Genomic DNA, 14916 nt, shown 5'->3' with positions numbered 1-14916 from the left:
TGAGCTCTGTGTTCCTAATGAATACTTGTCTTGGATGACCTTCTCTCCTTCTCAGTGGTCATCTTAAAGTCTGTTGTGATTCATGGTGTTGTGTTGGCCTGGCAAAATGGAGTAAGATCTTTGGCATTCTTTAAATAAAAGGTATAAGTATTCGACAAACTGACACTGGCATCTGAGGTGAATCTGTATAGCAATATCACTGGTTAAAGATCATTTTATATATGCAAACTAGCCATTTGTTGAGGTTATAAAGTAATTCTAATAAGGTTCCTGGCATATATTGAGGGCAAAAATATTTTAGGAACTTGTCTTTGGTGATTGCTTTAAGCTATGTATGCTGTTGAATTTAATAGTCACAAGCCACATGCAGCTCTTTCAATCCAAGTTAATGAAAATCAAACCAAATAAAAAATTTTTTTCATTTGCATTAGCCACATTTCTAGTGCTCAACAGCCTCATGTGGCTGGTGGCTAATGAACGTACAACTCAGACACAGAACATTCCCATCACTGCAGAAAGTTCCACTGAACATTGCTGCTTTAGAACACACTCTCTGATAGTATCTCTGAAATCATTCAAAGTTAAGTTTGATGAAGAGGGTGAATGATAAAACATGTTTAAAATCAGGAATAATTAATGAGACTTTTTCTGCGTTGTTTGTAATTTAAAACCAAATATCATGAGGTACTAAATTGTTTTGAGTAGGTTTTTTTTTAATAAATGTATTTCCTTCCAAAAATGATGAATTAAAAATAACACATTTAGGTATTTGTATCTGGTACATTTGTTTTAAAACACACCATCTCTTTATGACCATACCTCATTTAGCATCTCTTTATTCATAAATTTATATACCAATAATCATTATTTAAGTACTAGTGGCCCGGTGCGTGAAATTCTTGCGTAGGGTGGTGGGGGGGGGGAGTTCCCTCAGGCCAGCCTGCACCCTTTCCAATTGGGGACCCCTTGGGGGATGTCCAACTGCTGGTTTAGGGCCTAAACCGGCAGTCAGACATCCCTCTCGAAATCTGGGTCCTAACTGCTCACTTGCCTGCCTGCCTGATTGCTTCTAACTGCCTCTGCCTGCCTGCCTGCCTGCCTGCCTGCCTGATTGTCCCTAACCCCTCTGCCTGCCTGCCTGATCGCCCCTAACTTCTCTGCCTGCCTGGCTGATAGCCCCCACTGCCCTCCCCTGCTGGCCTGATCCCCCTAACTGCTCTCCCCTGCCGGCCTGATTGCCCCTAACTGCCTCTGCCTTGGCCCTGCCACCATGGTTTTGTCCGGAAGGTCTCCTGGTCTAATTAGCATATTACTCTTTTATTAGTATAGATTTAAATATCTATGTCAGGCACTGGGGTACACAACTGGGAAGCCAATATAGCTATGACTGAGTTTATCATCTGGGGAAGGAAACACATTTAATAGATGACACAAATTATTAGTTACTATTGTGATGAGTGCCACCAAATGCAAGTTTTGGGGACCAGGGAAGTCTTCCTTGAAAAAAAATGACATTAATAATAATATCTGAAGTATGATTAGAAGTTAGCTGGGAAAGAAATGGGTAAAGAGCATTCTAGGCAGAAGGAAAGCAAGTGCAAGAATCCCACAGCAGGAAATAGCTGGATACATACTGGAAGTTGGTTGGAGAGCAAGAATGGGTCATGTGTTGGATAAAGATGGTGAGGGAGGTGGTGGTCGCAGGGCGTTGCAAGTCAGGTTAAGGTTTTTAGTTTTAATACTAAACCAATGGGAAGTCAATGACATGATCAGATTTGTGTTTTGAAAAGATCACTCTGACTGTAGTGAATTAGGGGGAGGAGGGATAAGAGCAGATGCAGGAGATTAGGTAAAAAGTTATTATAGTAGTTTGGGAAAAGGCAAAGGTTTTGAGTTACATTTTTGAAGAATTGTTTTTGAGGTATTGAATATGCAAGCAGAAATGTCAAAGAAGCAGTTGAATATTCAGCTCTGGATCTCAGAGAAGAGACCTGCCTGCTCAACAGAAATATTATAAGCCATATTTTAATTTTCCTAGGAGTCACATTTTTTAAAAGTAGAGGAGATGAAATTGTTAGTACTTTGATAACTGGAACAGTGAACTGAGGTTTTTTCCCCAGGGTTGTGTCTCACGACGCCAAAGAATGAGCTCCAAGGACCAGAAGATTTAAGCAAAAGTGTGGAAAATTTATTACAGGCAGATTCAGACTCCCCAAATGGGGAAGGGGCCCAGTAATGGGCTGCCTGTGAAGCCTTGTAGTCCAGGGGGTATATGTTTGCCACAAGCCTGCTCTTTATCCAGAAGTTGGTTGGAGAGCAAGAATGGGTCATGTGTTGGATAAAGATGTTGTCACCTGCCTGACTCCCTCAATGTTCTTGCCCAGCATGCACCTGAACTTCCCCTGTTTCTAACCATCAGTTCACCTTATTCTTGCAAACCCTACCTAGTTTCACATGTCTCCTGCTTTGAATCCAAAAACATTTTGTTATTTCTGCTTGGTTGGTTTCTGTGATTAGGCTTCTTAAACGGTTGTGTCTGCCCCTGCCTGTGTGTCAAGCTAATTCCTTTCAACTGTATTTTATGTAACTCAATATATCCAAAATACAGGCGTGGGCAAAGTAGGTAAGAACTGTGCAGAAGTGTGCTTGAGAATAATAGCAAGTAGATAGAACAATGTATAAATAATGAAGGCTGGCCCTTTGAGCATTAACGAGATTGTACCTAAGTGCACTCTGCCATTGTGAAATTCTTTTGAGTTAATAAAACTATTGTAACAATCATAGCCTGCATGTCTTTTTCCATACAAACAACTGTAAACCTACGTTTGCCCACCCCGGTATTATTATTTCAACATTTCATCACAGTAAAAAATTAATGATATATTTTACGCTCTTTTTTTCCATACTCTCTTAAATTCCACTATGATTTTTCACTTAGAGCATATCTCACTTCAGGCTAGTCACACTTCAGGTGCTCAATAATCACATGTGGCAAGTGGCTACCTTATTGGACAGCACAGGTCTAGACAAAAGCTATGTCTCTGAGATCATTGATGTATTGAAGCCTTAGAAATGGATGAGATCACAGGAAGTGGGTAAAAAGGGAGAAAAAGAAGAGGGCAAGGACCTAATCCTGAGGAATTCTCTCATTTAGGGTTGAATAGTAAAGGAATACCTCCTAAACCCCAGTGATATAGTGCTTTGCAGTTTGTGAATCATTTCCAAACTCAGTTTAATTTCTTCTTTCCAGAAGCACTGTGAAGAATGAAAGATTACCTTCATTTTATATATATGAAATCAATAAAAATAAATAAAAGTATTTTTAAAAATAAAAAATAAAAGAAAAACAATAATACTAAATAGGTTAAAGATTATCCTCATTATATATATCCTCTTGCCTAACCTAGTTTTGGTCAGCTTTGCTGGGCAGGTGTGGCCTCATGCCTGGGCTACTTCTGGCAAAACACAAGAACTCTTTAATGTTGTGATGTATTTACATTTCCAACAACTTAGGGTTAGTATACTGAGGACAAGACAAAACATTTGTCTTCGCATGTATTTTATTATTCATTTCATTCATCCATCCATTCATTTATTCATTCAACAAATAGTCATTGACTACTCTATTTTAGGCCCTGGGATTTGGCAGTGAGCAAGACTGGCAAAGCCCTAACCTCATGGAACTTACAGTCTAATGGAGGAGATAATCATTAATCAAATAATCACAAAATAAATGTCCAATTGCAACCAATACAGCATCTGACTTGGGTGGTTGCCTCATAAAAGTTTGCTGGCTCTATGAATAGCGTGAACAGGTAAACCAGCTCCCTCCTTGGATGTGAAGAACCTGTGAAGGGCCAATCTGGTAGCAGGGTTTGTCAGTGTGGGAGGCAGGCCTCTGCCTCGAGATCCTCTAAAGATCCTGTTTCCCCATTCACACCCCAGAGCCTCCTTAGTTCCGACCTCCAGGTTGCAGGGTCTGGGAATTGACACTTAAGACTATTCTTTAGCAGGCACCTTGGGCCTTCTCATGCCATTAAAATATGGGAACCACTGTCCTGTAGCTAGCAGTGACCACTTTAAAAAAACACAGGCTTTAAAGAAGAATCCTTAGCTGCACCAAGTGTCCCCTGAGGGAGAGCTTTTGTCCTGGGGAACCTGGGAGAGGGTGGGGGAGGCAGCTTTGAGGTCTGCTTGGCTCACCACTTCCTTAAGTGCCTGCTCATCACTGAACCCTGGCAGTTAGCGAGTGCCAGACATTCCTTGTAGCACTAGCAGTCCATATTCTGGCACACACAGAGCCCCACAGGGTTCTCTCAAGGGCACCAGGCTGACCCAATACCAAACCACATGCCTTCATTACAAGCTGCTCACTTCTATGGAATGCCGGCTCAGGGACCAGATGGCTTTGATCTCAGTCCCAGATTTGCTGCTTTCTAGCTATGAGACTTTGGGCAAGTACATTCCTCTCTCTATACCTCAGTTTCCTGTGTGTAAAACAGAGACAGCACCCACTTTGAGAATGGCTGTGAGAAATGGTACCAGTGACTCACTTATCAGAGTGCCCAGCACTTCAGAAGCTTTTAGCAGAGAGCAGCTATAACACTGCTTGGAGGGAGATGAGTGCTAGGCAAGGCCCTTAACTCCGAGTGTGTTATGGTCACTGAGCCAGCATCCCCAGAATGGTCAACTGCTGCTAACGTGTAGTGGCCTGACCCTACGCATCTGCCTTTTTTTTTTTAACAAGGAATTAAAGTACTATTCTTTTTGTTGTTGTTAATGCTCAACCAAGGATATTTTTCCATTGATTTTTTTAGTATTTTTTTTAGAGAGAGTAGAAGGAGGGAGGGAAGGGGAGAGAAAGAGAGAGAGAAAGATCAACGTGAGAGAGACATCGCAACCGAGTGTCCTTGACCAGATTTGAACCCATGAGCCTTCAATCTGAGGGCCAATGTTCTATCCACTGAAACAAATCAGCTAGGGCTAAAGTACTATTCTTAATGAACATTTGTGATTTTATCTTTTTTTTGAAACTTTAGAAGGATTTGCTCTAATTTTCAATCTCAAATACTCTTGGAGAATATCTATATTACTTTTACTCCCCTGGATGTTAATGTCTCATTTGAAAAACAACACCTGGAGATGGGTGGTGGAGATGGTTTCCCAACAATATGAATGTACTTAATTCCACAGAAGTGCACATTTGTACACTTAAAATGGTAAATTTTATGGTCTGTGTATTTTACTACAATAAAAAAATTAAAAAGCCCTGGCTGGGTGGCTCAGTTGGTTGGAGCATCATTCCGTACTCCAAAAGGTTGTGGATTGGATTCCCAGTCAGAGCACCTATCTAGGTTGTGGTTCGTACGGGAGGCAACTGATCCATGTTTCTCTCTCACATCAGTGTTTCTCTCTCTCTCCCTCTCTCTCATCTATAAAAACATATTCTCAAGTGAAGATAAAAAAATAAAAACAATAAAATTGTAGTTTGTATAGAAGATCTAGTAGCTCTAGTTAAAGAAAAAAGAAAGGAAGAAAATGGTTTGCAATTGTTTATAGGCCCTGCCAACATTGCTGTAGCTAATGGAGACCTGATTTGTTTATAGAGTACTAGAGTCACATTCAAAAGGATAAGCTTTGTTTATTCAAAAAGACTCACTGAGACAGACTGATGAGGTTTCTGAAATAACTGTTATAGCTACAGGAACTTTTCCGAAGAACCAATTATGTCTGAAGGGACCAAGACAAGTTATCACATTCTTGTCTGTGTTACCTGGCTTATGTTTTTCTTTTCTTTTTTTAGTCCTCACCTGAGGATATCTTTAAATGACGAGAGAGAGAGAGAGAGAGAGAGAGAGAGAGAGAGAGAGAGAAAGAGAGAGGAATATCTAGGTGAAAGAGAAACATGGATTGGTTGCTTCTCCTATGCACCCCAATTGGGAATTGAAGCATCAACCTAAGTATGTACCCTGACGGAGAATTGAGCCCAAAACCTTTTTGGTGAACGGGACATTGCTTCAACCAACTGAGCCACCTGGCAGGGGCTGGCTTGTGGGTTTTTTGGGGAGTGGTGGTGATAGTGGAATTCAACCTTAATGGCACTATTTTTTGTTAGACTGTGAATTAAGTTCTTTTAGGACTGAAGAAGTTTAGGAGCCATATAGTTATAACCCCTCTCAATCATTCATTTGATTCAACAATTGTCTGTTGAATTCCTTCTTTGTGCCCCACATATAGAATATACTATGGTAGATGCTGTATATACCATGGTAAGTAAAACAGACCTGCCTTAATGTAGCTTTCAGTCTGGTAGGGAAGACAACATGAATCAAATAGCCACATAAATATGTGAATACACATTGTTGTAAGTTCTGTCTTTAGAGGAAAACTACAGGTATTCTGAGACATGGACTAGGAGGGTAGAATCTAATCTGAGAGGGTCTGGCATTGCAAAATGCTGCAGTGGTGGCATTGGAAAATGCTGCAGTGGTGGAAGGACAAAATATGGTGGCTAACTGGGTCTGTTAAGGCATTAATGATCAGTATCTGTTAGGCAAGTCCTTGAATAGCTCTGGACACAGTTTCTAGTCTATAAAATGAGATTAGATATAGCTTTTAAATGGACCAAGTGTGAAAAATGAGTGGCTATGCTGATAGTTTTGTAACAATGAGGCAAACTTCTGAAATGTTTAAACTGAGAACTGTCAATCAAGCTTTATCGACCCCACAAGCAGCAAATAATGTCAGTTTTTCATTCTGCAAACCATTTTGGAAAACAAAAATATTTGGCACAGTTCAACTGGTTAGCATTCCAGTCTGTTGTAGACACAAGGTAAAATGTCCTTAATTCCTGCGTTGAAAAGTATGCTCTACCCTCTTCTCAAACACTTGCCCAACGAAATGGGGTAAAAGCTTTCATTTCTCAACCACACGCACTGTGTAAGGCCTTGGAGAAACAACCCGATAGAAGCAGGCTGGTTCCTTTGTTCTACTGGAAGAGTGACTTTCATGCCAACAAAGTCAGACAGAACGTCCTGATTCCAGATAAAGGCTGCTTGCTGCTGCTGCCTCGCTAACTTTTATCATATGCTGTTGTGGTTGGAACATTTTCTGGCAGGAAGAACTCAGGGACCCTGCCGTGGAACAACATAATTTTGTCCTGGGTAACCCCTGGTCCTCTTTCTCCTCCCCAGGAGGTTTCTCACGGATCCGAAGGCCCCAGACAGCTCGGTCAGAGCCCTCTCAGCCCACAAAGGCCAGTTCTTGGTTTCCTCATGCTGCAAGCCTAGCTGCAGAGGAGCCTATCCAGCTTGCTTTCCTTGCCATGCCCCGAGCAAGTACGACACAAGCCCTCTCTTTATAAGGGCACAATGCTCCTCACCACAGGGAACCCTCCACTATGTGGAACAAGGCAGAGGGCACTATGGAGGTCATGGTGGTCAGGATCCTCACACTCATAGAGATGATACCCCTGGGTCTGGGGTTAAATAGAATAAAACTTGACACCTCAATAGACTCTGCTATTAGCTATTCCCAGTGGTCTATGGAGGTCTCTCAAATCCTCTTTATTGTCTTTTTTTTCTCCCTGGAAGTTCTTAGGTTCTTAGCATGTGGTGTGTGTGTGTGTGTGTGTGTGTGTGTATGTGTACTACTGAATTAAGCTTTTTTTTTTTTGTCACCTGGATACCTCAGAGATTTTGGGCTAACTGGCAAGCACAAGGAAATATGCACTTATAGAGAACAAAAATGGCCAACCTTAATATTTAAAGAACTTCCTATGAAACCCTTTATTTATATATTTATAACCTTGAAAGAATGACATCAAGCACACGGAATTTGAAAGAGAAAGGGAAATTGAGATACTACAAGGTAGTTTGCAACTGTCATAATCCCATTCTCAGCATGACTTTTACTTAGGACTCCACAGAATTAATGTTACCAGAAAAAAAGGGACCAGAGAGGGTTTTGCCTCGGGCCGGCTGGTAGTGTGTGGTTCTCGACTTTGTGCAGGAAAGATTTCACAACACAAGTCCAGGTGAATTTTAGAGGACGTTTATTAAAGTTGGGGACAGTGAGACCAGGAAAGGCTTAGGAGAGAAGCAGCAGCAGGAGAGCCTAGGCGGGCTGCTTTGGCTCTCTAGAAAGGTTATGGGAAAGAAGTGAGCCAAGGCGGGGCTGCTGTCAGCTCACTGGAGAGTCAGAGAAAAGGGGGCCTCGTAGATCAGTGGTTCTCAACCTTCCTAATGCCGCGACCCTTTAATACAGTTCTTGTTGTGGTGACCCCCAATTTCATTGTTACAAATTGAACATAATTAAAGCATAGTGATGAATCACAAAAACAGTATGTAATTATATATATGTTTTCCAATGGTCTTAGGCGATCCCTGTGAAAGGGTCGTTCGACCTCCAAAGGGGTCTCGACCCACAGGTTGAGAACCGCTGTTGTAGATAGTTAGGGGTTAGCCCCGGATGAGCTGCCCCATTGTTCCCCTGGTTGTAAGTTTCGTGGAAACCATTAGAGTTTAGGAGATGCAAGCTTTCTTCCCCTTGAGAGGGAAGAAAGGCGTGGGTGTACTCCTGGGAGGGAGAACACTGAATTAAGCATCATCAAATGGTAGACCACACTTGGAGGTCCACGTCTTAAAGGAGCAGCATGTGATGAGAGTAGTTGGCTCACACTTTAGAAGCATATCCTGTTTCTTTCCCCATTTACTTTCCTCCATTTTTCTCTCCAGTATAGAGATGATAAGTGAAAAGTACATGTGCCCCTCACAAGCCTATGGCAGACATTATTATTCAATGATGGCATTTTTTTTCCTGACTAAACCCAGGGATGTAACCAAAGGTGAATATTCATTGATCAAGACGGGCATTCCTCCGTCTACTCCTGGGTAAACACTCCAGAGAAATGAGAGCTCATGTCCACAAAATGAAATGTACAAGATCGCTCCTGGCAGCTTTATTCCCAATAGTCCCAACCTGGAAACAACCCAAATGTCCGTGAACAGCAGAGTGCGGGAAAACACAGTATATTAAACACTCTACAGCAGGGGTCCTCAAACTACGGCCCGTGGGCCACATGCGGCCCGCCGAAAACATTTATCCGGCCCACCAAAAACATTTATCCGGCCCGCTGGTGTTTTTGCCACTGCTGCCTGTTGCTTAGCAGCTGACTAGTTTCTTTTTAAACTATAGTCTGGCCCTCCAACGGTCTGAGAAACAGTGAACTGTTTAAAAAGTTTGAGGACCCCTGCTCTACAGTAATGAAAAGGGACAAACTACTGATACAGTTTGAATGCATCTTAGAGACAATGTAGTGTGAACAGTTAGACTGAGAAGAGGCATACTATGTCCTCCATTTACTGCAGCTCAGAAAACAGGCAAAACTCATCCATGGTGACAGAAGTCAAGACGGTGGTTCCCCATGGGGGAAACTGACTGAGGGGGCACCTTGGTGCTGATTTACATAGATGTGCACATACAAACATTCATTGGGATGCTCGGCTAAGATTTGCATACTTTGCTATAAAAGTTCTCTTTCATAAAAATGCTTAAAAGGGGGTACCAATCTGAAAACTACTGTCTAGCCCTTGTTCCTATATTTCTCTGAATAAGGAGCTTAACTTTTTTATTGTGATTCCAATCCAATTCCAATTTCTGGATATATTTGTAATAAAAAGCAAGCAAATGTAGTATCTTCCATGTCTCTCTTCCAAAGCCCAGATCACGTACCAGACCAATTAAAGTACATGATTGGGCAGTGGAACACAGGCAGCAGTAGCCTTTGGAGCTCCCCAGGTGATTCTAATAATTTTGCTATGCATACAAGTTTGGGAACTATTAAACCAATGGCTTTCTATTCCCTGCATATTGTCTCACCACTTCAGTATATGGTTCGGAATCCTGGCTGCTCATGAGAATAGCCCGAGAAGCTTCTAAACAACACTGATGCTCAGGCCCCGCCCTGGGTAAGACCTGGGCAGTCTAATGTGCGGCCAGTCGTGACAGCCACTGTGCTGTAGTGATTGGAGTTCTGGTAGATCTTGTGACCAGGACAATTCCAGGCAACACCCCCTACTCCGTGTTCCTCTTGAATTAAAATACTTTCTCCGCATGTTTTTGAAAATTCCTGTCTTGGTCTTTTTTTCTGTTGCAAGCTGAATATGGAGAAGCACAATGTAATGCTGACAAGTTGTTTGTTTGTTTTGCCCTCAGTATGGGGTTGTGCTGGATGCAGGCTCTTCTCATACGACTGTGTACATCTATATGTGGCCAGCAGAAAAGGAGAATGACACAGGGGTGGTGAGTCAGATAGGAGGGTGCATGGTGCAAGGTAAGATGAAGAAAAAGGGGAGGGGGGACTGTGGGACACGAGATGCATGTGTCAGTGGAGTACTCGAAAAAAAGCAAGTCCAGTGAAGAGTACAGGGGAGCTGCTGCTGTTATTTCATTATCATTAACATAATACTGAAATCAATCCTTAATGATTGAGTCCTTGATGCATAAACAGACTTAACAAATAACTGAGTAAAGACAAGTACCACATGATCTCACTCATATTTGGAATCTAATGAACAATAAACTGATAAACATAATAGATCCAGAGACATAGAAGCATAGAACTGCGGATCTCAGAGGGAAGGGGGAGGGGAGGAGGATGGGGGGTGGGGTGGGAAGAGATCAACTAAAGAACTTGTATGCATATATGCATAAACCATAGATACAGACAATAGGGGCAGGGCTGGGGGGTAGAGACCGACTAGAAGGGTTCAATGGGGGCGGGGGGGGGGGGGGGGGGAGAAAAGGAGACATATGTAATATTTCCAACAAAAAAGATTTAATTTCAAAAAAATACCTGAGCAATAGTCCCTCCCATCAACAAGACACTTCTGTGTGCCACGCACCAACATAAGTACTAAAAATATTATTTCATCTTCATGATCTTCCTGTGAGGCATGTATTTTTATTCCCATTTTTAAAACGAGGGCACTGAGGTTGCGCAATGTTGTGCCATGTGTTTAAGGTTGCTTGAGCTAGTAAGTGATGGAACTGGGATTCAAATGGAGATCCTCCCAACTTCAAACCCATGTCTCAACCAGTGGCTCTCAAATTTGAACCACCTTGTTGGGTTTGTTAAAGCACAGATGCTGGGTCCCACCCATTCTTGAAGACCAGACTTTTTGAATTAAAACAATAGATGATAATTTAGAGCTGATTTTCTGATGATGGCTAAGTAACCAGACTTTTTATAAACCTGTGAATTAGATATGGATAACATATCTGGATACTTATCTTTAAACCAAATCCATGACAGTGTGGATGTTATCTTAAAGTGAACTGAAATTGCTCACTTCAAAAGCTTACAGGATCTTGGCTCTCATCCTCTCCATAGCAACAATTAGTTTTGCTCTACAACGGGGAAAACAGTATTACTAGGGAGGCTGGAATCAGAGTGGAAAAATCACTAAGGAAACATAGATGCTATTCCTGTTTATTTTAACTAGATTCCATAGCTAATTAGTAGCAGTTCCTATCTTCTCAGTAAAAGCCAATGTGACTGGTGCTTATTTTAATTTCTGTTTTAAGTGTCATCATTATCCTTTTAGATCTCCTAGAATTAGTGTTGCTAATTACAATTTTGTGGAAGAAACATGAAAATGTGGCTATATAAAGTAGCTATCTCCTAAGATTCCCATTAGAATCTGAACCCGTAAGGAAGGTTATGCAATTGAATGTGAAAGTTGCGCCACCCAGTGGCAAAATTATTGAACAGCAGACAGGCCCAGCCTGAGGTCTGAAAACAAGTCCCTACCAGGGCTAAGTTGGTTCAGAGTTACCCGTAGAGCAAACTAATACTAGTATATATCACATCAAGAAATTGTTTGACTGAATTATCAGGAAACACCAGTGTTTTGCTGTAATACTGTCAAGGTGTGTTTTATACTTAAAAAATATATTGTCATCTGCTTCTATATCTTTTCCTAGGTCCTGGAATCTCAAAATTTGCTAATAAAGTAAGTGAGTTAAGCACTTATCTGCTTGACTGCATGCAAAAAGCCAAGGAAATGATTCCAGTGGCCCGGCACCAACAGACACCTGTCTACCTGGGAGCTACAGCAGGCATGCGGTTGCTCAGGTATAGCCACACGTAGGGACCAGGAGCAGTTGGGAGTTAGGTTTGGCAGTGCAAGGGGCCTTTTAAGTTATGGGAGAGTGCCATACTTCCCCAACACCCACAATTCTAAATATCCTGAATCTCAGCGAATGGGCAAAACTCCCAAACTCTTAGTATGTGTAACTTTGAGAGTTTAAGTACATTTTTTAAAAAAATCCCTCTTGCCCTTCTCCCCACAGGAAATTCAAGGGGGTAAGGGCCCAGAGAGAAAAAGATTGAGCCTATATACTCTGGGATTTGGGGCTACAGATTTAGCCATTCAATCTCTGGGAGGGGGAAGACCAAGGAGAGTTGCAGGTGTCCCAAGACACAAATAATCACAACTAGCACATCTTTATGGTCATCACTTAGTATTTGTGTGCATTATTTGTTCATTTATTCATTAATGCAGCATGTAATTACTGCCTACTATGTCCCAGGATATGGAAGTAGGTAACTTCAGCCCTCAAGGAGATCAGAGTTTCAATACAGGGAGATCAGTTTTTTTTAATAGAAGGCTCCTCAGAGCTACTACATAAGCACACTTTACCCGCCCAGAATGGGAGTGGGGCAGGAGGATTTACCAGAGGAGGGGACATGTGAGCTGAATCGTGAAGGACAAGTTGGAGGGTGGGGTAAGGGCACCACAGGCAGAGCAGACATCATGTATTGCATAATCTATGTTTATTTGGCACCTATTGTGTGTCACGCACTGTTCTAAGTTCTGGGGATACAGTGAAGAGGACAGAGTCCCCGGCTTCCTGGAGCTTGTATCCTAATAGATGTGCAAAGGCAGGCATATATGAGAGACCAGGACGTGTTCAGAAGACTATAAATGGATAGACGATATGGCGCAGACAGCAAAATAATAGTAGTAGTAGTAGTGACAATATTAGCAGCTTGTGTTTGTTGAGCCCATGTTCTTATTACTGCATTTCAATGATAATATCTCTATGAAGAGGTATTATTAACTATTAGAGGCTTGGTGCACGACATTCGTGCACTGGGGGGGTGGGTCCCTCAGCCCAGCCTACGCCCTCTCGCAGTCTGGGACCCCTCGGGAGATGTCCAACTGCTGCAGAGGCAGGAGAGACTCCCGCCTCCGAGGCAGTGCTAAGGAGCAGCGAGCCTGGCTTCTGGCTGAGCGGCCCTCCCCCTGTGGGAGCGCACTGACCACCAGGGGCAGCTCCTGCATTGAATGTGCATGTCATAGCGACCGGTCATTCTGTTGTTCGGTCGATTTGCATGTTAGGGTTTTATTATATACGATTATTAACCAGATAAGGAAGCTGTGACTTACAAATGTTAAGTAAGTTACCGAGAGTCATACCTGGTAAATGGTAGAGTCAGGATTCTGAAAAGGCAGGGTCCAGATCACATAGTGCCTTGTAAGGCAGGCTAGGGAGTTTGGAGTTTATTTGAGAGATAATGGGAAGTCATTAAGTGATGTCACAAAACTGGTGCCACTGGCATAGAAGGTGGGCTGGAGGGAAGAAAACTAGGGATAAAGGAGCCAGTTAGTTGGGTACGGAAGTCACACAGGTGAGAGATTACAGGAGTCTAATGCCAGCTGGAAGGCAGCATCCTCTGACCCAGAGGCTCTCAATGTTGAGTAATCTACATCTTGGAAGCAACTGCATTCCATCTTCATTATGACAATCTTAGAAGATTCCTCCTTTAGGTCTCAAGGTCTCAAACAGACCCAAGAACTGACACACAATATGAGGAAGGTTCCCCCTCCCCCCGCCCCAGTCTGGCACCAATGGGGGTTGGGTGTCTGTCCCAGGACATTTGCCACTTGGTGTTTACTACAGTCTAATTAAGAACCTCAAGCAGGAACTGGGTATGTGACCAGCTAGGAGCCACCAGTGATGGCTAACTGTGGCACACTTTAGTTCTACGAGTGGTGATCAAATAATACCAAGCTACCACCACCACAATAATTAAAATTACTTTGATAATTTTTTGGAGCCAGGAAACAACAAAAGTGGTATTTTAGGAAGATGAACCTATTCAGTGATTGGAAGGATTTGGATTTGGAGAGAGGGGCTAAAAGATAGTTCTGCTTCCCCCAAAGGAGGCCCCTCAGGCAGCCATGTGTTGGTATTTCCATCTCCCTGTTTATTCCAGTGAGTGATCATTCACTTCCTGGGAGAACTGACTGGAAGCTGTGGCTGAGATGGGAAGTTGCAGTTATTAAAAACAAAACAGGTAACCTCAGCTCTTCCTTTGCATAGACTTGAAAATGAAAACTTGGCAGACGATGTCCTGGAGGAGGTGACAGAGAGCCTCAGAAGCCTCCCCTTTGACTTCCAGGGTGCCAGAATCATCTCTGGAAAAGAGGAAGGTGCCTATGGCTGGATTACTATCAACTACCTGATGGGGAAATTCACGAAGGTGATTATCTTACAGCACCCATGGAGTGGCTCCCTGGGGGCCAATGCCATCGCTCTCTCAAGCAATACTTGGATTGCCTGCCAGAGTGAATGATGGATGAACTGGACAAACTAATTTACCCCCACATTTACAAGGGTCACTAGAGATATAATTCTCTTAGAAGAACTTTTACTATTGGAGAATAAGGAAGCCATAACTTCACTTCAGAGAGAGACATAAAAGTCTATCATTAAAAAGAATAGCTAATATTTGCCTACTGCTATGTGTCTTATGCTATACTAATCACTTTCATGTACTGAATGATTTAATCTTCAGAACAACCATATGAGGTATTCTCTCATTTTAGAGCCCCAAATAGAGGCCTA

General features: G+C 42.4%; 1 protein-coding gene across 4 annotated transcripts in view; it reads left to right on the top strand.

Moving 5' to 3' along the window:
• ENTPD1 (ectonucleoside triphosphate diphosphohydrolase 1) overlaps nt 1–14916 on the top strand; it is an 83788-nt gene that overhangs the window by 48210 nt on the left and 20662 nt on the right. For 3 of the 4 annotated variants that reach the window (XM_070432613.1, XM_070432611.1, XM_070432612.1), the window contains 3 exons: nt 10216–10333; nt 11986–12136; nt 14392–14551. In XM_070432613.1, the coding sequence (XP_070288714.1) occupies nt 10267–10333; nt 11986–12136; nt 14392–14551 (378 nt within the window). In that variant the 5' untranslated portion in view covers nt 10216–10266. The remainder of the gene's footprint in view (nt 1–10215; nt 10334–11985; nt 12137–14391; nt 14552–14916) is intronic. The other variant, XM_070432614.1, reaches the window with a different exon arrangement.

The sequence above is a fragment of the Myotis yumanensis genome, unplaced genomic scaffold (assembly GCF_028538775.1).
Source record: "Myotis yumanensis isolate MYYU_CA2020_CCGP unplaced genomic scaffold, mMyoYum1.0.hap1 SCAF_13, whole genome shotgun sequence".
In the NCBI taxonomy this organism is placed as follows: domain Eukaryota; kingdom Metazoa; phylum Chordata; class Mammalia; order Chiroptera; family Vespertilionidae; genus Myotis; species Myotis yumanensis.
This window is presented reverse-complemented; position numbering and strand designations above follow the sequence as displayed.